The following is a 23822-nucleotide window of genomic DNA, read 5'->3' as shown; positions in this document are numbered from 1 at the left end:
CATTTTTAAACTCCGTATAGTCCCTTTAAGTCAAACTGCTCTCCTCTGCATGTTTGCGCCCACAGCCTCGGGAGCTCCCGGGTGTTCGAAGCTGCTCTGAGCTGGGTCCGTGGTGATTGCTCGAGGCTTTTGATACCCGCGCATTGCTTGACCCTCCATAATATTTCAGCAATGAGAGAAATAAACCATTTACACAACACAATATTCACATTTACACAACACAATATTCAGCATGACCATAAAAATCTTTAGATCAGGCGAACCATTGTATAAATAAATGGTCACATTAATAAAGCGCCTTTCTACCGGCTTTAGGCGCTCAGAGTGAATGGGTTCCTTGATGTAAAGCACTTTCTCATTCATACACTAGTGGAGGCAGACACTGGAGGCTAGGTGGGTGAAGTGTCTTGCCCAAGGACTCAACAACAATGTGCACCTGCGGGATTCAAAAAATTGCTAGGTGCTAGAACTTTGTCTTGTCACTCTCTTTTTATGGATTTTGTAAACTTGTATTTTAAAATGTTATGTGTGCAAATAAAATCTAATCTACTCTACTCTTGGTTTCCAAATGAGGCATCACACTGGCATAAGCTGACAGTTCTCCTGTCAATACGCTTTGCATAATTGGAGAAAATAACTCTAACTCTAAGATGGCAGATAACAGGTTAAAAATAATATCCAACCTTCTTGACAGCTGCAAGTCCCTGTCAACCCAACACGAGCGCAGTTTTTCTCGTCAGCACATAAATGACATAAATCCTTTTCTGGGCCCAAGGGGATTTTCTGCTGCAGTACCACAGTCTGGCCACTTGGGTGAACTGGAGCGTTGTCTGAGGGGGGCAGTACACTCTCCAGGTAATATAGATATGCATAATGTATGTCCACCCTAAGGTTTTGTTTTATTTAAAGGGCCTATATCATGCAAAATGGACTTTTAGGAGCTTTTAGCCATGTTGTTTAGCTACTTCCTTATCACAAACGCACCCCCGAGCACCTGAACAGATGTCCTGTTTGCACTGCAAGTTGTGAAGATGGAGCTCTTTCTAACCTACTCTGGACACACCTGTTCTCTTTTCTTACCTAACGATAATGTCACGGAGAAAAGTGTACTTTATTCATCCTTCCTAAAGAAGAGGCCACTCGCTAGAAGTTGAAATTTCTCTCCGGGATTCAGCGACTATCAGCAAAATAGTGTTTTTCTGTGACTGTCTCTGATGGATGTTTGGTGAACCTTCCCCAGAATCAAAGTGGATTAACTTTTATAACCAACGCGAGTCCCATTATGTAAACACCCGATGGAGCAGCCACAACAGAGCGGTGAGCCAATCAAAACACATGTTAGCGTGTGTGTTAGCGTGTGTGTTAGCCATTTATGAAGCTGTGTTGCAGATGTCAACTCTTCATAACTGCATTGTGATGTAACTTCACTTACTGCTGTGACATTTATATTTATTTTACTGCTAATAATGCATGGGTGGATTAGCTCGATTAGCTTCAGTTAACTGAATCAAAGCGTTGTGTCTTCCGGGTTTGCAAAATACCCTCAGAAAATACTTATATTTCTCACAAAAAATAGTACTCCATAGTGGTAGAGGTACAATATATCACATAAATGCCTATACTTTATATTGGGATGGCTAAAATAGCAGGATACAGATCATTTAAGTCTGCACTTCCTGCTGCTCTTCCTGATTGATTCCATAGACGACCGTATCCATTTGCAGTTTCACTTTTAATCACCAACCATTTGCCATCAGAGCCGCCCTCGTCACCTTCTGCCGCGCTGGAAACGGCGACACCTTTTAATTAATTAACCTGGGAGAAACGTCTCATTTAGCCGTGTAAACAAACCCGCGCCCTCCCCCGTTATAAATCCTATTACGGGCCCTTTAATAACCCATTTTAATTTGTGCAGAACATGTAGCAAACCTCGCATAATCACCGGGGAGGCCATTGACTCCTATTGCGTTTCCAATCACAGGCGGCGCTATCAAGATAAGGCTAACTAATTACAACGGAACGGACAACTTCTCATCAGTGATAGCCTTGTACCGATTTCCCATACTAATCATCTTTACGCTGATATTGCCATCGAGCGCCTTTGGAGCTGTAATAAGTTATTGTTGCTTTGAGACTTTCCAAAGATCCGCGAGCAACATAATTATTCTTCATCCAATTTCTGCGGCAAAGACACGACGTATGAAGCAAAATAAATCAACACAGATAATCCACCGGACCGGGTTTGCGCTGAATCTTTTAACTCCAATTTGATTCCAATTAGGGCTGGTCGAGGCGGTGATTGTGTGTTCAAGTCAAAGCATTGTTGAGCCGTAATACAGTATTTGTCTATTGTTGTTTTGCTGATCGAGGCCAGTTCATAAAGGCGGCAGCAGATTTCCCTCACTGCAGAAATTCCTTCAGCAACGATGCATCGAGCTCTGCAGCTACATGAAAGTGTAAGAAACCTTGTAAACCCGGGAGAATAGGGGAAACCGATCAGCGACCTACCTGGACCGATTGTAGTCAGACTTGACTAGCTATGCGGAATCAAATTGTATTGACGCCAAGGAGAGGCTTTCTGTTCTACACCGAGCGGCTGCCAAACCAAAAAAACAAACTATGAAGAAGGTCACAAGCTCTAGTATTTGGTTGGACCGCCTTAAAGGGATATTTCAGGATTTTTGACATAGTTCCTCATTTCCTAGTTATCCAGAGTGTTGCTGATTTCTGGAGATATTTTTTTTTGTAATTCATGCAGTTCTTATAATTGAAGAGTTACGTGACGCTAGGCTAGTGCAAGGCTAGCACATGTCTATGGTATCAGCTAGCCTGCATTAAAAACAGTGTGACCCGCTCCACAGTGCACCTGAGGCAAATCACTTATAACGCCAGACTAACCATATAAATGTCTGTGTCGATAGAATCATGTTTGGAATATAACTGACCTTGCATCACATGAATGATCGTATTTTGAGGGGCTATTTTCTTGCAGATCACTCCGCCGCTGCGTAGCTTATACAACCACGAAGCTGATGCTGCTCAAATATAAGTTCTTTTAAATGAAAAATGGTTAAAATTACTCTATGGACACAGACATTTATATGGTTAGTCTGGTGTTATAAGTGATTTGCCTCAGGTGCACTGTGGAGCGGGTCAGACTGTTTTTAATGCAGGCTAGCTGATACCATAGAAATGCGCTAGCCTTGCATTCGCCTAGCGCCACGAAAGTCTTCAAATATAAGAACTGCATGAATTACAAAAAAAATATCTCCAGAAATTAGCAACACTCTGGATAACTAGGAAATGAGGCCCTATGTCAAAAATCCTGAAATATCCCTTTAAGCTTTCATTTCAGCATGCATTCGCTTTTTGCAATGACAAAAGATCCAGTTTTGTATTCATTTTCCATCAAGATTTTGTATTGACAATGGGAGAGTGTGATCACCGTGCAAAGCCTTCTCCAGCACATTCCAAAGATTCGGACTCTGTGTCTCTGTGTCTCCAAGTGATGGAATGACCTGGAAGCTGGATTAGTGGTTTAGTGAGGTAAATTCAGGGTTAAACCTGGTTTTGCCGTACTACAAAACTGGATGACTTTCTAGCAGTGTTGATCTCCATGGAAACATGCCCTTAGCGCAAAACCTGCTCAATCAGATGAAAGAATCCTCTGCGGTGTTTGAGGGGGGTGAGGAGCAGAGGGGAAAGAGGAGGGGACACCTTGAGCAGCGGCAAGAGAAGTCCTTTATTTGAGCGCACATGGACTTTATAAAGTAGTGCCATCGTGCAGACCCAGGGGCGGATCTAGAAGGGTGTTAGAAGGTCTCGACACCCCATCTGCCACCCCATTGATGCCATGTGACATCTCATATGCGTTTTAGAAGCTACTTGGGTGCTTCAGAGGCTCACTCTCAGTTAGTACTTTTTTGACGGAACAAGCGATTATAAAAGCTTTACAAACAAATAATATTTTGGACAATGCTACTATTTGTAAATGATTTTGGGAGACTCAGCCTGCGTCTAATCGGAAAAATTGCCTTGCGATCAAGCAAAACTTGCGTACCACCACTACAAACATTTGACATTGTAAAATAAGTTGCCAACCCAGAAATGATAAATGATCCCTGACCCTCCTGGCCACCCCGTGATTTTTTTCTGGATCCGCCCCTGTGCAGACCCGCCTGTGTTACATCGTGTTGTAACGTTTACCACAAGTGTGGCTGACGCAGATTGTCGATGACTTCATGAAATAGGCTTAATTCTCCTCCACATTATAGTAGAGTGTTATAATTCAGGTGTAAATATTGTTAACAAATGTGAACACACTCCTTACGGCACAGTATAATATATTCACCATGAGTTTAGTGATCGATTTTGATATTCAGTTGACGCACTCACAGAGGTTAAGGGCAGTGGGTTTGTCAACTCGAGTGAGAGAAACTAATCCGGGACATGTTCAACCAGCTTCGTAGTGTTCACCTTATTCCGGACTTTACGTGGGCTGCATAGGACTGGAGAAGTCAAGAGAAAATCAAGGACACAAATGAATAGCCCTCTGGTCATTCAGGGTATTCGGGTTGTCAGCTGATCTCATTCTTGAAGCACACAGGCTGTGTCCGAATGTCCACCCTAGTCCCTAACACCTCATGCACTACATAGGCCCGCACTATACACTGCGTTCCAAATTATTATGCAAATTGGATTTTTGTGTCAAAAAGGTAAAAAAATAATAATAATAATAATGAAACTCATGGATGGTATCGTGTCTTGGGGCTCTATGAATCACTGACATTAATCTCAGAGACCTGGGATGATTAGTTTTCAGGTTAAGCCCAGTTAAGGGAAAAACTGCTGAAAAAGGGTGTTCCACTTTGTTATGCAGATCATCATTTTCAAGCAATATGGTAAATAAAAAGGGTCTTTCTGCTGATGAAAAGCGTGAAATAGTTGAATGCCTTGGTCTAGGTATGAAAACCTTCGATATTTCATGAAAGATTAAGCATAATCATCATACTGATAAGAGATTTGTGGATGATTCAGAGCACACTCCGGTTTGTGCAGATAAAGGCACAATATGGACGGTTTCTGCCAGACAAACACATCAGATTAAGAGAACAGATGCTACAAAGCAGCATACAGGTATTTGAAGCCGCTGGTGCCTCTGGAGTCTCCCAAACATCAAGGAGTAGGACCCTCCAGAGGCTGCAGTTGTCCATAAACCTGCTATCCGGGCCTCCCCTAAACGGTTAATTGAATGTTCATGAACAGAAACGGCTGCAGTGGCTCAGAAATACATGAGGACTCATTTTCAAACAGTCTTGTTCACTGATGAGGCCGTGTAACGCTGGATGGTCAAATCAATGAAGTAGTGGATGGTTGGTGAATGGCCACAATGTCCCAACAAGGCTGCGACAAGGAGGTGGCGGAGTCATGTTTTGGACCAAAATCATAAGGGAGAGAGCAGGTCGGCCCCTTTAGGCCCTTTTAGGCTCCCTGAAGGTGTGAAAATATGTGGAGTTTCTGACTGACCACTGTCTTCTATGCTACAAAATGAAGAGAGAAAGCCACTACTTTCGCCGAGCTGCGTGATGTTGCAGATTTCTTTCTTTTTTTTCATCAGTATTTATTTATTGTTACAAACAGAACGACAGTTTAGGCACTTTTACAGCCGTTTTATCTGACATTTACTGACATTCGGACACCCCTACACAATGGCGTGACCACTATATAGTCGCTATATAGGGAATAGTGTGGACATTCGGACACAGCCATAGTGTTCTGAACTTAGACCTGACCAACTGCAGTGACCCCAAATCAAAACAGTTGTTAAATTAGCTAACAAAAAAACTAGAATTCATGTGTTCACATCAGGGCTTTGTGTTGTGCGACTAAACTTAGCTCAGTCCATTTATTCGAGCAGACAAAAGCTCAGTGCGTATAGGTTTTTCATTAACAAAGTAGAAAAACAGCATGGGTTGGTATTTAGCGCTGCCCTTTCCAATTAGCGAGGGTGCCACGTAGTATCGCTCCCAGCTTGGAGCTCAGAGAGACGCCGCAAAGTGACTTGGAGTTCAGTCAGAGCGCATTAGCCAAACGCCGCTGACGGACTTCGCTTCAGAGCCACAGATCTGATCACTCCGGACACTTTCTGATCGCGAGTCCCACTGTGGTTTGCCAACATTCGCGCGTCCAAAAATAAACTGACTGTCAACTGTAGGAATAAATTAATGTCAATACAAATGTTTGTGTAAGATGGAGGCTTTTCTGTGCGGTCATTAAGAGCTACATTAGCTGATCAGCATGAGGAGCTGGGAAAACATGACGAGTTTTCAAAAGCAGGTTTGTGACTCGGTTCATTGGTCAGGAGTGGTTTAGTTTGTTAGGCCTTCACCCGTCAGCGGGAGGGGCAGTGGTTCACTTATGCTGCCGATGTTTTATCCCTTTTTATATTATCCATTTCTACTGTAGAAAAAGAAACTGTCATTGATTGAATATCTGTGTAAGCTTTCAGTCTTGTGGGAGTTTTGCCTTTGGAGAGAGCCGTCATCTGTATTTGGTTGTTAAAAGTTTGGCTATTAACCTCTTCCCCCCCTACCGTCGCTGCCTTTTCTCCAGTTCGGTATTGCCCAAATCTAAAAGCTTCTTGACTGGAAACTAAACGGATCTTTTTCCTCGCATTGTTACTGTTTTGCCATCGTTTTGTTAAGGGGTGGGACTTTGTCATTAATTAATCAAAATTAACGCGATAAAGATATAAAACGTGTTAATGTTTTTATTGCAATTAATCGTATTTCCCCCGATTTCCCCCCGAAGCCGGAACTCCCGAGCTGGAACCTTTCTATTTGCTTGTGTTTCTGGTACGCCCGTATATCTGACGCAAATCTGAAATACCATCTCAATGTAAAACATGTTGGACAAACACAGAGACGTCCTCGATGCTAGTGTTAGCGTTAGCCTCAAACACAGAGACGTCCTCGATGCTAATGTTAGCCTCAAACACAGAGACGTCCTCGATGCTAATGTTAGCCTCAAACACAGAGACGTTCTCGATGCTAATGTTAGCATTAGCCTCAAACAAACGCTCCAGCCCACTCTTAGCCACAATAACCCTGACCCTTGTCAGGATAAGAAATTACACTTTGATTTCTGTTCACAGATGTTGTTAAACACTTAAAGATCTGGCCGATCGGCGCCACAGCGGACTCTGTAGCTCTTTTTCTCTCGAGATGTGAACATTGTTTATCTCACGATGGGGTAAATAAAGTTTTTTTTTTTACCTGTGAGAGCCTATGGTTTAAGAAAGAACGCAAGGCAGCGCGATGTAAATGAGGAAATAAATGTCAGTGGTGCCATCTGTGCAGTCACCTCCTCTTGTGACGCCCCCTCACAAGTGGTGGAGGTGAATGGAAAATAATATAAAATAATTCACCAAGAGCCTGCGCCCCTCCCTGCGCCACCACAAGATCTGGCCCATGAAAGCTAAGTAGCTGTAAATGCACGTTGCCTCAGATTAACAACATTAAATACATTTGTTGTTGAACTCATGTGTCTAATTATTGAATAATTTAGGTGCAACAAATGTTTGTTTTTGGTTTTTGATTAATTGCGCTTAAATAATTACAGAACTGTAATTAACTCGATTAAAACATTTTACTAAAGTCCCACTTCTTTTTATTTATTCATCATATTCTATCACTTTTTTCGTCTCAATTTCATCGCTTCATTTGTCACTTTATTGCTCCATTTTTGTCTTGTTTTTGTCGCTGTTTTTACGAGACTCTTTGCAAGAAGCTTTTAGATTTGGGTAATTCCAAAGTGGAGAAAATGTGGTCGGTTCTGGTGGGCGTGACGACATCAGAACTTATGTCCACCATTGATTGGCTGTCGTGGATCCATAGGTTGAATTCTTTAGAAATTTTAATTTCATTTTCATTAATTAAAAGGAGCAGAAAGTAGATCTTATTATATCTGCCCCTTGTTACTGCACAATTACTTTACATAGTTCAATTTTTAGTCTTTTTTTTAAATTAACAATTTTAATCAAGCGAGTTCCGGACAATTTCTCATACTTTGTGTCTAACTTTCGATATTTCTCTGCACCGTATTTGCATAGAAAATACAAAACTATCATTTTCAAATCAAAACTCCTACTGAGATGTCGAATCTATTGCTCATGTTTTAGTGGTATAGAGAAACCAGACTCCACACTGTTTTGGGATTGAAACCTTGAACCATCTGACTTTTATCTGTTTCTGAATATAGTCTGGCCTTGGTCATGGTCAGATGTGCTGAGGTTTAGTTTTTTGTCTGGGCCGAAGTGTAAGGTAAGAGTTATTAAGCCCGTATTGTAATTAGAAGTGAAGCTCTGCGCGCTGACCTTTACGCTAATGCCAAATGTGTCAGATACTGTTAGCCCTAATTGCAATATTAAAAGTGAGATTAAAAAATGACAGTTGCCGCTGCCCTTTGAGAACTTTTATTTGCAGTTGTTCTAAAACCAATGACACACGTACATTTCAGTCTCTATAGAGGGTATGCAGATGGTGTCACAGTGTGGGAACAGAAGCCAAATTAGTGTCAATCATGAGAGTTCTCTTTAGAATGAAAAGGATGTCAGTTTATATTGTATACTGTATTTTTTGTACTTTTTGTGTGAATTTGAAAAGCCCTTCTAGGGACGGACATTGCAAATTAGCCTTGGCTATAAATGTTGTAGTGTGGTACATGTTTATTGTTCACACATGTCCCTATCAAATAAATAAATAAATAAAAATGATAGCAGTGCAAAAATCTAAACTTTCTCTAATTATTAAAAAACTACTTTAACAAATGCAGAACTATGAATATAGTTTTCTACTAAATAAAGATACAAAGACATGGAGAGGAGCAAAGTGGTTCAACAGCCCAAAAATACATGAAAAAACGTAGAATGCTAACATGATGCTACATGTTGGCATCGTGCTAATGCTAACGCTAGCTAGCGCTTGCTACAGCTGCCGTTTTTTCGCTTCTACTGAACAATCTGCTGTGAACAAACATCTATATGGACCTGATTTAGACTTGACTTTATTTGTATGCAATAAATTAAGTTTAAGTTTTTAGTTTTATATTTCACCAGGAAATGGCTACTGGGAAACTGTTTCCCAAAATATTCTATTTTCCCCCTTGGCGAGGCCACGCCCCCTTCTATGAAGAGATGCCGTCTGTATCAATAGCAGTGCATAGATACAGACGGCATCTCTGGAATCGCCCATATATGGTCATGTTTGAAAACAGTTAAGGGGGAAAACAACTTGGAGAAAAATCTAAACTTTTTCTAATTATTCATAAACTACTTTAACAAACGCTGAATTTTGAATATAGGTTTTTACTAAATAAAGATACAAAGACATGGAGAGGAGCAAAGTGGTTCAATACATAAATAACGGAGAATGCTAACTTGATGCTTCATGTTAACTCGAGCTAGCGCAAGCCATTTTTTCACCTCTACTGAAGTTGATGGCTATTGCTAATGGCTAGTCTCCTGGACTAGCTGATTTGCTAGTTGTCCACTTACGTTAGGATGGAACGCCGCTTCTCTTTTTTCATTTCTATGGAAAACTCCAGACAAAAACAATAGAGTTCAGGAATGTGATGTAATATCGCTAAGCATTATGGGATTAGCAGCAATTGTAAACTAATGGAGATTGTAAAAGTTAAAATACTGGAGTTATTGTTCACGTTAAAACACTTGGACACCACAGTGTAATAGATGTATTTACCAGCAGTAACTCAGCAGCTAATGGAGCTGTTCCATGGCTTTTCCCACAACTTTTTATACTGTTTTTAGCTAATTTTAGTCAGTGGAAATGTATGCTAACAGCTGCAAAGATGGCGGATCTCTAACTGTGGAATTTCCCAAACGCTATACACTAATTTGTATCTAAAGTGAAATCTCAAAGGGTCTGTACATTCAATTATGGATTCTAACGAGGCTTTGAGCTAAATACGGTCGATGTTTAACAGCCATCATTTGCTATGGTTGATGGCTAATGCTAATGGCTATAGGCAAACTGAAAAGTCTTCCGGATTAGCTGACTTGGATGGAACGCCGCTTCTCCTTTTTCATTTCTATGGTTGAAAACTCCAGACAAAAACAATATCGAATTCCCTGAACAACATTGTTTTTATTATTCGTGTGAGTGTGTATTTATTACACGGGACATGGAGGTTCACGCTCTCGCCTCACAGCTCCTGTGTTCGATCCCTGGTCGGACGAGGCCTTGTTCTCCCCGTGTCTGTGTAGGTTTCTTTCGGGTACTCCTATTTGCTATACCATTAACTCATTGACTGCCAGCCATTTTCAAATCAGAGAACTCCCCACTGCCAGATATTATTCAGGATTTTGACTGCTTTTTCAAGACCCAAAGAAAATGTAGGTCTAGGTCTATGTCAACACAAAACCCACCAAAAGAAAGATTAGATTCTCTTCTTTCATCTAAAAAAGATTTTGTTTGTACCTTTTCATTCTTTAGTAATCGTCCGTAGAAAATTCTGACCAAAAACCTGAGAAAATGAAAGCACAATGCTGCCACCTAGTGACTCAATAAAATAACTTTTAGTTCTTTTATTGAGTCACTAGGTGGCAGGATTTGGCAGCACAACTAAGATTTTAACACCAGACATGCTCAAGGCTTTGCTGCAGCTATTTCCATTGAAAAACCTAATTGACTTCTATAGACGTCATTGGCAGTCAATCTTCGGATTTCAATTGACAATGAGTTTAAAACATGCACAATAGGTTTATCAACAAGGCAGTAGATTCTGACTATTAGCTTGGATTCTTATTTGGAGCTGGGTCCTCGGGCACTGAGGGATGGGACAATAAAGTACACGTTAACATGAGCTCACTTGCCCTATTCCTGATCAAAACAATCGCAGGCTTTTGTTTATCTTGAGTAAACAGGGCTTCAGACAGTGCAGGAAGGGTATGCATGTGTGTTTTTGGGTCCTACCTTAGCCTTAGTCTGGATTATCGTAGTAGAATTGATAAACTGAGCTATTATTGCTGCGATATTGCCAGGGGCGTCCGACTGGGGGGGTAAAGGGTACTGAGTACCCAGGGCCCAGAGAGCAGGGGAGGGGCCCTCAAAAATGCTGCAAAAAGCGTTCTGTATTGTACTTTCTAAGTCTCCTCATAATTGATACTATAAGAACTGAACATAACCGGGCTAAAATACAATGGTTGCTAAACAGAATTTTGCCCAAACAATAATGATTGTTATTATCTCAGGGCCCTGACACCCCTTTAAAAATGTGCCAAATGGTTCAGCCCACACACGGTTCAGCACCGTGCGCTTCAGCTCGGCAGTGACTTTGATGAGGTGGACTCTGTAATGTAATGACACAGAGCCAGGAAAGACAGATCTTAGTCTGGCCTCGCTCTAATGTGCTTTTATTTAACACTAGCCTGTTCCAGCGGACCTTAGAGGAAACTTTCTTGTCATAAATGACAGTTAAACATGAGGTGAGGTGAGTCCTGCCTCTGCCTGCGCTGAGAAGTGGATGGTGCAGAGTCAGAGACAGAGCTCCTTCTCTCCTCGTTTTAACCTCCAAAGTTTCTCTTTCCTCATATTTATTATAATTGTCTGTCATCAGGCCAATACAGTGACAAAAGCCACAGGTCGCGCACGCCGTTTTCGACGAATTAATTATGCTAATTAGCCGCGCGCATTTGGATTCACGTATTATAAATGCGCAGCTTTGGAGACGTGTCAACATGGTTCTAGTGCAGGGGGGCCCAAACATTTTGTCTTCAAGGGCCAAAATGAAAAAGTGCCTGTGAGTCGCGGGCCAAACACGGCAATGTCAAGCACGAAAAACACATATAACTGCAAATAATAATAGTTACTTTATTTTATCTACTTTTTATTTTTTCGATAGCCTACATTTGCATTTAATTCTATCTATGCAAATAACATGCTATATTAAAACGAATGGTAACTATGGAAAAAGCCTAATTTTAGTAAAACAAAATCAACAATTGTAGCAATATAGTGCAAAATGTAAAAAAAAACAAAAAAAAACACGTGTATCTACAGCACCTACAGTAACTTTACCTCATTCATTAACTCAAAGAAAATGCCGCATTAGATTATTTTTGAAATGTCAGTTCAGCATCAATTCTTTTATAAGTCAATTTTTAACATGATTAATAAATACCAAGACATCACAACAGTGTTTCCAAAAGGAGTGAAACAGCGCCCCCAATTTGACGCTGGTGGTCAAAAAGTGTACTGCATCCATATTTACCATTGAGAATGAATGTAAGAGAGTTTTAACCACACGCAGCGCAAAAGTAGGTCACTCTCTGGCGGGCCAACAGAATTGTTTCGGCGGGCCAAATTTGGCCCGTGGGCCCCACTTTGGGCACCCCTGTTCTAGTGAAAGGTGGAGCTCGTGCCATTTAGCCTATTCCAATGTAACTTTTTACAACAACAATTTACTGACAATGCACTTAAAGGTATAGGCTTCAAATATGGTGACTAAATCACACTGAAGCCCTTGAGTTTTTTGTTCAGGCCTGTGGGCCACAGAGACATCATAGTATCATCATTTTTTTTGTAAAATAGCATTTTAAAAGTCCCACATGTGTTATTCTCAGCACAAATATCCCATTTCCCTGGTGCAGCCCTCCTATTTAATGTGGTCTGCTAATAATCATTATGCTCTACCTAAAACTAGCCATTTCAATTGGCCCAATGAAAGTAGAATATTCCATTAAAGGTTTCTGTAACTGAAGCCAGATCAGATGCCATTTCAAGTCAAACATTGACTTGAAGCGAACAAACAAAAACAAATAAACCATGGACTAGAATCCAGTGGATTGGATATGTGTTTGTATATGAAGCACTTTTTTGGCCAACCCATTTTGTCACTTCGTTAAGGTATATATAATAAAGTTCTAATAGAATATAAATGAACTGTACTGTCAAACCACTAAACCACTGCTATGTGGTCAAAGAACATAGAATATGAAATGTGAATTTCATATGGGGGGGTCCACCAAGATAGTTTGTACCCAGGGCCCAGAATTTGGTGCTACGCCCCTGGATATTGCTGTAAGATTTAGCACATAGACTGTTCTGAGCGCGGCGAATTTGTTCATCTCTAAACTGTTGTGTGCGCAGAATGTTAATTTAATATAAGTTTGTGTTGGATAATAAAAACATCACGGAGAAAAGAGCCCGAGGAGAAGCAGATTGGCTTTCTGTGCCTCACAATAAATGTTGCTCTGAGGGAATTCACAGCTCAATGTAATAAACCGGCCTTTCATTTTGCATTAGACAAATCAAACGCCTTTATTGGAGACTGATTCATGCAACGCACAACAAATGAAGTGAACAAGCAAAAGCACAAACTCTGAATCAGCTGTGGAGAAAATGCTCAGTTCAGGTGGGGATTAAGAGGTTAAGAAAGTGCCTTTGTTTGTTTTAGAAACGGTCTATCTCCGGACGTAACGTGATAAATAAAGATGTCCCTGTGTCTCTCTTTTTTCGCAGAGGAGTTCCAAAACTTTGTGCGTAAGCTGCCCACGTCCTACGCCCTGAACACGTCGTCCATCCAGTTCTCCTGGAAGGCGGACGCGGCGGTGCACCAGCGCTACAGGCAGCTGGAGGTCAACACCCAGCAGCTCCTCAGCAAGGCACGCCGCATCGTCAACAAACTGTTCACCCTGAGCAAGCGCTGCCGTAGCCAGCCCCAGATCGTCATGCTGAGGGAGAGGTGAGGAGCCGCCGTGATCGATGTATGGTTCAGGTTAAGGAAACGGTGAGATTAGTTTAGCCCAGGCAGAAATGTCATATTTCTAATAAATCGTCAAAATTAGATGGATGTTCTGAATTCAAGCCATTTGTACCCATCCTATATATTTAGTTTTAGTAGGGGGACCACAAATGTTTGAAGCAGCGACAGTTCACGGCTAACACAGTCAGAGTTTAGCATTAGCGGCTAACACGGTCAGAGTCTAGCATTAGCGGCTAACACAGTCAGAGCTTTTGTTGCGTTCATGTGCTCCTCAGGAACTCAGGCGAACGACTTCCCCAGTTGGGGAATTCACGTGAACGCTCTCTCAACTGGGAAAACGACTGGAGAACTTACAGTGGAGAAAAAAGTATTTGGCCAAAATCCAATAGAATGTCTATGTGAAACTGACCAAATTAAAACGATCTTCCCGACTTCTGCACCTGACTGCGGAAATCAGCTGATTTGTTCTTTTATCATCTAATGTGAGCTTTTTAGTTAAACACTGATACCAGAGTTTAGCGTTAGTGGCTAACACAGTCAGAGTCTAGCATTGGCTGCTAACACAGTTAGAGTCTAGCATTGGCGGCTAACACAGTCAGAGTTTATCATAAGCAGCTAACACAGTCAGAGTTTAGCATTAGCGGCTAATACAGTCAGAGTTTAGCATTAGCAGCTAACACAGTCAGAGTTTATCATAAGGTGCTAACACAGTCAGAGTTTAGCGTTAGTGGCTAACACAGTCAGAGTTTAGCATTAGCAGCTAACACAGTCAGAGTTTAGCATTAGTGGCTAACACAGTCAGAGTTTAGCATTAGCAGCTAACACAGTCAGAGTTTAGCATTAGCGGCTAATACAGTCAGAGTTTAGCATTAGCAGCTAACATAGTCAGAGTTTCGCATTATGACAGAAGTTTACAAAAGAAACATTTGAGCGACCTGCTCTGATGCAGCTGAAATCCTTATGAAATGTCAGTTTGTCAAATAATCGAATAACTACAGGGATCCATCAGGGCATTTACCTCCTCATGGTTACCGAGCACCAGTAAGAGTGTGAGGCGTTCAAGGGTTGCGGGAAATAAAACCTCCCTACTGTAAATTGTTGGTCTAACTGGACGCATGTTCTAAATGCCAGAAAACATAGGCTGTATCCGAATGTCCACACTATTCCCGAACCCCTCATTCACTACATAGGCCCGCACTATATAGTCGACTATATAGTCACTGATTCTGTTGGCGATTCGGACACAAGCGCACTACTTTCTCTGCGCTGCGGCGTGCAGACGTTTTTTTTAATTTTTTTTATCTGAATTTATTTATTGTTACAAACGTTTATTTTATGAAACAGAACAACTGTTTTGGCACTTTTACAGGCGTTACTATCATCACAAAAAAAGGAAGAAAAAAAAAAAAGTCACCCCAGCGTTAGCTCAGAGACGTGCCGAAAGTAGGTCACAGGCAGGTGTCCGAAGCGCCAGCAGATTGAGTGCACTACATCTGCTAAAAGTTCGCGAAACTCCAGAAATAATGTATTTCTGCGATAAAGACCAACCAGACTCATGAGACAGTGGAATATTTATGGATTAATACGAGACAGATACGCTTTTACTTCACATGGATTTTACGTGAATGGCTTGGATTATTCGAGAGGACGCTGTCGGTCATTTAACAGCACAAGCTAAAGGTTAGCAGCTAACGTTAGCATCTTTTCACCGTATCCGGTTATATTTTGGTCGTTTATTCATGACAAATACACAACACACGACTGAAACAGCTGATTTACTTCAGTCGTGTTGTTTAGTTCAAAGACCTGTCGCTGTCAGGGTCTTCTCCGACTCTCGCAATGCATTGTGGTCTATATTGACCCGTTTAGTGACCATCGATGCTCACTACTTTTCGAGATGCATTGTGGGAAATTTCGAGTGCACTACTTTTTTCTCTCTGGACAATCGGACACCCCTACAAAATGGCGTGAGCACTATATAGTGCACTATATAGGGAATAGTGTGGACATTCGGATACAGCCATAGATCTAAAAGTTGTGATATAAATCAAATCAAATCAAAATGTTTACTCTGCTACAGATCTCATTTATTCTGCTGATAAATGTGTGTTGCTCACAAGACTAATGAGATTTCCGAGTGTCATTGAATCCATCATAAAGGCAGCGTGTGGAGGGTGAGGGGGCACAGGGTTCATTCCTGACACAAGGGCAGTTTTTGTATCTTTTTTAGTATTTTTTCTTCTTTTTTACTTCAGTAATATTAAAGTGAGGTATCTGTACTCTTACTTGAGTAAAAAAATATATAGTAACTTGTGCCACTGTGAGTAAACCTTTAAGTGACAAGTCTTTATTTTGACGTTAAAAATAGATGCATTTTGTGGCTTAACGTTTTTATGGGATTTTCTTTCACATTATTTAAAGTTTTGTTTCTCATTATGTCACAACTGAAACATAAATCAGACTTTTACACAGTTCTCCAAGTCCTTTTTTACTCATACTTGACTAAATATTTGGGCTACTCTACCTGCTTCTGAGCTCACATACAATTCTTTATGATCACTTTTTACTCATCGAGTGTCGTTTCCACGGAAACACATTCATTTTATTTCTAAAACATCAATGTGGAAGTGCCAAAACGCCATTCATGACTCAAAGCTGGAGTTTTTGCTTCATTCATCCATGTTGGAGTGGTATTCAGTCCTGCCTGTTTCTCAAGAGCCCACGGCCACCTGCTGATGTCACGAGGTGGTGCTTTAACATCAGCGCATCTTCACCTGCTCCGTTCAGTGCTTAGACATCGGAGACAAGGCGAGACCGCGTTAAAGCGCTCCGTCCTTTCTGCTGACACGGCTGTGGAGGTGTGGACGTGTGCAGGAGCGCTAACACATGCTAACACACGCTAACACCACGGGACCCTTATGAACCTGTGGTGAGAAAAGCTCTGTTCATCCTGACAGCGTGCTTACAGACGCAGCAATGTGTTTTCATGAATATTCTGGTGCCTTCGATCCAGCCTGTCTGTCCGTGTATGGATCATTTGAAGCATATCGGTCTTGAAAGTGTTAAAAAAAAAACACATCTCTGGACATTATATCATCTAAAAAGTAAAAAAAAAAAAATACATTATGGACCTTTGATCTTACTGTGAGACTCTCTTCAGACCTGGCTCACAACTTTGCTGGAGCGGGACAGCACCAGCTCGTCTCCATGGAGATGCTGATGATACACTTTAACTACAGAAAGCCAAACAGGAGGATGAAATCGATCAGAGGCTTTCTATGAAACATTGTGAGAGTTCAGTTTCCTTATTAAACAGATTCTCTGCCGACCACGTTTTAAAATGAGTCTGTATCTGTCAAACCGCAACTTGTTGTCAATCCTAGAACCGAGATGTTTGTCCTTCTCCACCACTGCTTCTCAGAGAGGGGGCGACATGGTTTGCCTACATCAATAACCATGTCCTTGGTTTTTGAGACGCTGAAATGAAGATGGCACCACTGGATGTGGTTTTAGTAAGAAAAAAAGGAAAGCTGGGCTGACATCAACCCCGTGACAGAGGAGGAGAAGAAGCTTTAGCCTGAAACCCGTATGTGACGACTTCTATGCTCTAGCTAGAACTAAAAACACAGAAAACATGTACAATAGGTGAATCCTCCAGGCAGGTGATTCTGGCTTCATATCTGGAGGTAGGTCCCCCCCACTGTCCCTTACTTGCCTCTCGGCCCCCAATAAGGAGGCTAGGGTTATGATTAGGGTTAGGAATGGCAAATGTGATGTAAGTTGTGTTTGACTCACACAGCTTTAGAAAGTAGAAGGTCTTGGCTTTCAAATGAGGATTCACACTGGCCTATAGGCTGTGAGCTCTCCTGTCAATACGTTTGAGATTTGGATCTGCATAATTGCTGACTCTAAACCTAACCCTAAGATGGTAACAGGTTAAATGGCTTACCTTACCTTGACCTTTAAAAAGTACTTTTGTGCTGTTTGCCGTGTGTCCGTTCAGGTTTCGATGTGGTCATTGTTTGTGCCGATGTTATTTAGGGAAGTAAGAGGAGTTATGTTATTAAAATAGCCCACGCTTCTCCTGTGCGTCCAAAATCGGAGTTTGGTTTACTGCTAGTGGGGTCCAGTCTAGTTTGACCAGAATTTCTAATTTAAAAAACTGGGACACTATCCGGGAATATGCCGCAGGGGTTCTACATCGTGTCTGCTTTTTCCCCACAATGGTTAAATTGTGTTTGAGCGACCGAATGATCCTGGAGCTCTGTTGTCGGGGGCTTCGTGCCCCTGGTAGGGTCTCCCATGGCAAACAGGTCCTAGGTGACGGGTCAGACAAGGAGCGGTTCAGAAGCCCCTCATGAGAGACCAACAGGCCCGGTTTGAACCATGAGGCCGTCCTTCTGTGGACCCACCCACCACCTGCAGGAGGAGCCATAGGGGCTGGTGCAATGTGATATGGGCAGCTCCAACTGTTGCCCCCACGACCCGGCAACGGAAAAGTGGAAGAAAATGGATGGATGGATGGATGGTTAAACTGTTAATGTCTAATGAAGATGCTAGAATTGATTTTGAACTTCAGGTTTATTTAAATTAATTATGCATATAGACATGTTTAAATACAACTTTGACAGAGGGTTTTACATTCATATTTTCAAATAGTGTGTCACTGGGGTCCATCTTTGTGAAAACAAGTCCATTTTCAATTGGAGTTTTGTGGTCAGCTGTTCCATTATGTAGACTAATATCTTTTTTTTTAATTTTCCAGTCAAATTCTTTCCATAAATTACTATTGATACCTTTATGGCTGATCCCACACATACCCTCATTGATATCATCAATAATAATATTCAATTCCAGCTCACACTTGTCTCTATTATTAAACGTGTTATCTCCCAGGTTTCCCATCAGCATTTTGTACATGAGGGACACATGATTCCTGCTCAGCAGTTGTTTTTCTCTTACAGTGATGAAGTATTGCTCTATACCTGTGGGATTTGCTTTTACTTTGTCCCAGTCGGCATGACTTTGGATATAGTGTCTTATCTGCAGATATCAAAAATGATCTTTTTGGGGGTGTAAGAAAAACTGGTTTTGTAGTTGAGAAAAAGACTTTAATGATTGGAAGCAGACCAGTGCTTTCCCATCTCCCATCCATCCATCCATCCATCCATCCATCCATCCATCCATCCATTTTCTTCCACTTTTCCGTTGCCGGGTCGTGGGGGCAGCTGTTGGAGCTGCCCAAATCACATTGCACCATCCCCTTATGGCTCCTCCTGCAGGTGGTGGGTCCACAGAAGGACGGCCTCACGATTCTCAGGCCTGTTGGTCTCTCATGAGGGGCTTCTGAACCGCTCTTTGTCTGACCCGTCACCCATGGGAGACCCTACCAGGGAAACGAAACCCCCGACAACAGAGCCCCCAGGATCATTCGGGCGCTCAAACCCCTCCACCACGTTAAAGTGGCGCTTCCTGCAGATATCGAAAATGATCCTTTGGGGGTAAGAAAAACTGGTTTTGTAGTTGAGAAAAAGACTTTAATGATTGTAAGCAGACCACTGCTTTCCCATATTTTTAAAAAAAAATGGTTTATACTTTTATACTTTTTCTGGCCAAACACCAGGACAACTGGGACAGAGAATCAGAAAAACTGGGACAAATCAATGATTTTGGAGAGATCGATCGGGACGTGGGACAAAGGAGTTCCAAAACTGGGACTGTCCTGGATAAACTGGGACATCTGGTCACCCTAGTCTAGTCTTTCGCATCTTTGTGACTTCCTAGATAGAAAGATAAATGAACTACATCACTGAAGGTCACTGAAGTTTACCACAGCTGTCTTTCGAAGGTGATCCTCTGCACTTATTATTCCGAACCGTACGTCGTGCATATGAAAAGCGAAGTCTCCCGACCATTGTTATCTCCGTATGCTAATCCTACACACGATGCATTAGTGCTTTATATTCAGCGCAAAGTCTCCGAGAGGTGAAACCGAGTCACACCTGAAGTCTCCCGTCTCCGAGGCAGGTCTCCCAAGTACGTCCCCGCCGAACCAGAGCCAGCCTTCTGTGAAATTAAAGTTTGCTGTGTTTTAAAGAAAAAGCGCCGGGCCTCTTTTCTTGGCGTCCGCGCACTTAAACTGGGCCGAGATCAAATCGCATGCAGGATATCCTCCTCATCTCTAACTGTGTTTTGATAGGAAATTGTGGCTCGAACGTCTGGAGATTTTCAGCTTAGGGAGCAGTAAAATGATTACTGTCGGAAGAGACGATCCACGCAGACGAGATTAAGGCCTATTTTTGGGGGGAGTGAAAAGGGGGGAGAAATGTAATAGAAATTAAAATTGCATCCCTTGCCAAGACGAGATATTGAATTGAATATTTTGAGATGCGTTAGAACATTCTTTTTACTAATGCTGTTGAGTGAATAATCCGTAGAATAGATGCACCCAACTTGACCCAGTAATGTGCATCTAACACAGGCTATTTTGGTTTAGCCTTAAAAGATATATTATTGCGTTTAGCCTAAAGCCAAAACAAATAACGAATTTGCTTTTCCCTAATCGTGTCGTTCTGTTCGTTTGCCTCTCGACTAGCCCTGTCCTGAACTTTCTCCAAAACGTCTTTCACTTTGTCGACAAATCTGCCCCGAGGCCGTTGTCAGGTTTGTGACTGTTCTCCATGTGGGGGTGGATGTTTATGGGTCCAAAGTGAGGCCTCCCACTACTCTTCCCCTGATGTTATTTGCCATCAAGGTCAGCACACACTACACAATTTTTCTAGTCTTAAACGATTTTCTAAAGAATGGGGGGTCCACACTACACGACTGGATTCAGTGCGATTATACCATGGCCTGGGTGAATACTCGATTCTGATTGGCTGGTGGGTGCTAACAAGCATGCATTATTTTCGTATAACCAGGAGGAGAGTAAGCAGCTAGGTTAGCCTACTGTTAATAAAATATGAGCTTTCCATTTCTATTGAAAACGGTTAAGGCACTATTCATAATTTTCAGGCCTACATAAAATGATCCAGCATTTAAGCATATTTGGCTGAATTAGTCAACATAAACATAAAAGTTTCAGTTTGTTGGGCCAAGGTGTAAGCGACTCCACCGCAGCTGTTTCCATAAACAGTTGAGCTTGTTGAGCTAGCTAGCTAGCTTCAGGTTAAACAGCGTAAAAGTGAAATAACTCCTGCCCACGAGAGCTGCATATCGGTGTTTACTTCCACGGAAAAGTGCTGGGTTAGTCCTGTTGTGTTGTGATTCTGTGCTCATGTTGTTTGGTTGAGCCTGACTGAGATCCTCGTAATAGCTGCGGAGAATGACTCGCTCTGAGACGAGCCTTCAGTGACCGGCTAATAACCCACAGAAAATAGTCCCGGTAGTCTGGCATATTTAGTGACTTTAGTAAATCATTTAGTGAGTTTAGTAAATTATTTCTCCTCCAGCTTCGAAAACTGACCCCAAATCTGCATAGACAGGCCTGTGTTTGTGAGCGTGGGAAAACGTGTGTGTCCCCATTGGTCAACGGTGTCAACAACGTCACAACACCGCAGTGCTAGCATACTGCTACTACGAAGCTTCAACTGGGCTATAGTTCTGTCAAATGGAGATAAAAGTCGGCGACACGAAGAAGCGGGACGTATTTCAGTGGATTTAATAAGAAAAGGAGACGAGATGGAGGAGAAAGCGGAGAGAGGCTAGCCGTTAGCGGTTAGCAGTTCGTCTCCAAACTCAGTAAGTGCCGATAAACTCTGTTCGTGGTTGAAATGTAGCTTGAAAAGGTGGTTGTCGTGAACTTTTGGTGATATAAAGTTGTGCTGTTTCGTGTGTGGGGCAGAGATGAAAAGGGAGGCGCCGTGGTGTTTTTCTGTCTTTATATCACTCCGTCACTGGCCACAGCTTTCTGTGTGTTCACTTTGGGGACGGTAAAACCACCCACGTTGCGTCTTTCTGCCGTCCACACTACACGATTTGAACATCAGTCCAGTCCTGACCCCCCCACACTACACGACCCGACTCCGTGTGACTGCCTTCGACTATACACGAATCGGGCATAAAAGTCGTGTAGTGTGTGCTGACCTTTAGGGTTATTAGAGTTATTTTCTCCAATTATATCCAAATCCCAAAGAGCATTGACAGGAGAGCTCACAGCCTGTCTGCCAGTGTGATGCCTCATTTGAAAGCCAAGACTTAGTATCTAAAAATACGGAAGTTGTGTTTCACTCAGACAAATCGTACACATGGTATTTGTCGTTCCAAACACGAATCATAACCATAACAACCTGATCAGGCAAGGCAAGTTTATTTTTAGAGCACAATTCATACACAAGGTAATTCAACAGTGCTTCACAGTTGCATCACAAGAAAGCAGATCAAATCAATAAAACATCAACGTGAAAATGTATTAATTACAGTAAAATGCAGGAGTGCAGATAAAATACTTTCAGTTGTCATATACAAAAAGAACTGTTTTCAACCTGGATTTGAACATTGTCAGGGTTGAGGCCTGTCTCACATCCTCATGAGGACTGTTCCACATTTTAGCTGCATGAAACTGAAACGCAGCCTCACCGTGTTTAGTCCTGACTCTGGGAACCACCAGGAGACCCCTCCCTGAAGTTGTCAGAGCCCGAGATGGTTCATACGGCTGTAACATGTCAGAGATGGACTTCGGTGCTAAACCATGAGAAGACTTGTAACAAGCATTACTGTTTTAAATTCTATTCTCTGAGTGACAGGAAGCCAGTGCAGAGGCCGGAGCACTGGACTAATATGGTCGTATTTCCTGGTTCTGCATGTTCTGCAGCCGTTACAGTCGTCTAACCTGCTGGAGACAAACACATAGATAAGTCTCTCTAAGTCTGGTTTTGACACTATTCCTCTGATCTTAGTGATGTTTTTCAGATGGTAAAAAGCTGATGATGTAATTGCTTTGATGTGGCTGTTTAAGTTCAGGTCTGAGTCCATGATCACTCCTAGATTTCAAACCTGATTTTTCGGTTTTAGAGAGACAGACTCAAGGTGACTAACACTTTGTCTTTGTGTCTGTGGGACAAAAACAAGGATCTCAGTTTTGTCTGAGTTTAGGGGGACGGCAAGTAACAGGTTGGAATTATTGTTTTAGCAATTACAGCAACAATTCCAAACAGAATAATGTCCTTGGTGTCTTCAAAATGTCAAGTGACTGAAACCAATGAATACCTTAACCTGGTTTTCCTACAAGTGACATTCTGGACCAGGGGTAGTAAGTTTTCTTGGTGGGGGTCTTTTTTTGTTCATTGTAAAAAGACCAAGGGTCAAACCAAAGTATTCCTCACAGTGCTTTAACTATACAATATTAGAGTTCTCTCTGATTTGTGTCATAATATTTCTCAAAAGCATCTTAAAGGGATTAGAACAAATTTAATTCTGTATTTTCCTCCTCCTACATGTTCCACCCATGTCCTAATGTGTAGAATGAGCCCAGACCTGTTCACCACATCTGCCTCTAAAATCCTCTCCACTCAAAAAGTTGTTACTTTGGGTCCGAAGTGCCGTCATGCACGAGCTTAATATAGAAACTGCAGATACACGTATGACCTGAGGTGGCAGTAGTGAGTATAAAATGGCTAACTTGCATCTAGCCCCTTTAAAGGAATAGGCCACCGTTTTTACATACTAAGATATGTTCTTAGCTCACTTTAGTCGAGTTAATATATCCCCGTCTGGTCTTTGTCCGTGCGCTCTGCCAGGCAAACGGAGCACATACGCAGCCTCTCCCACATGTCACATAGCTCCGAAAAAGCTCACGATAGAAGCTACCAAGCTCTTCCACGTGTTCCCTATTTAAATAAAGTTACGTGAAGTGTTTTCATGCGAAGTATATTTACCCAGAAATGTAGCATGTCGATTTTATAAGCAAATAAAAAGGGGGACTATATTGTGAGGCGTAATGATACGAGGAGCACAGCGTCCGCGTAGTAACTCCTAAAGACTTCCCCCGCTCACTTCCGTCAATAACCTTTAGGAGTTACTGCGCGGACGTTTTACTCCTC

General features: G+C 42.0%; 1 protein-coding gene across 1 annotated transcript in view; it reads left to right on the top strand.

The window, feature by feature from the left end:
* Nucleotides 1-23822, top strand: part of LOC306964221 (BMP/retinoic acid-inducible neural-specific protein 3-like) — a 250323-nt gene that overhangs the window by 210106 nt on the left and 16395 nt on the right. Inside the window, exon 7 of the mRNA XM_079558190.1 lies at nucleotides 13539-13761. Coding sequence (XP_079414316.1) covers nucleotides 13539-13761 — 223 coding nt within the window. The remainder of the gene's footprint in view (nucleotides 1-13538; nucleotides 13762-23822) is intronic.

Source organism: Gobius niger (genome assembly GCF_951799975.1).
Source record: "Gobius niger genome assembly, chromosome: 6".
Lineage (NCBI taxonomy): Eukaryota > Metazoa > Chordata > Actinopteri > Gobiiformes > Gobiidae > Gobius > Gobius niger.
Note: the sequence above shows the minus strand (reverse complement) of the source record. Positions and strands in the feature narration are given on the sequence as shown.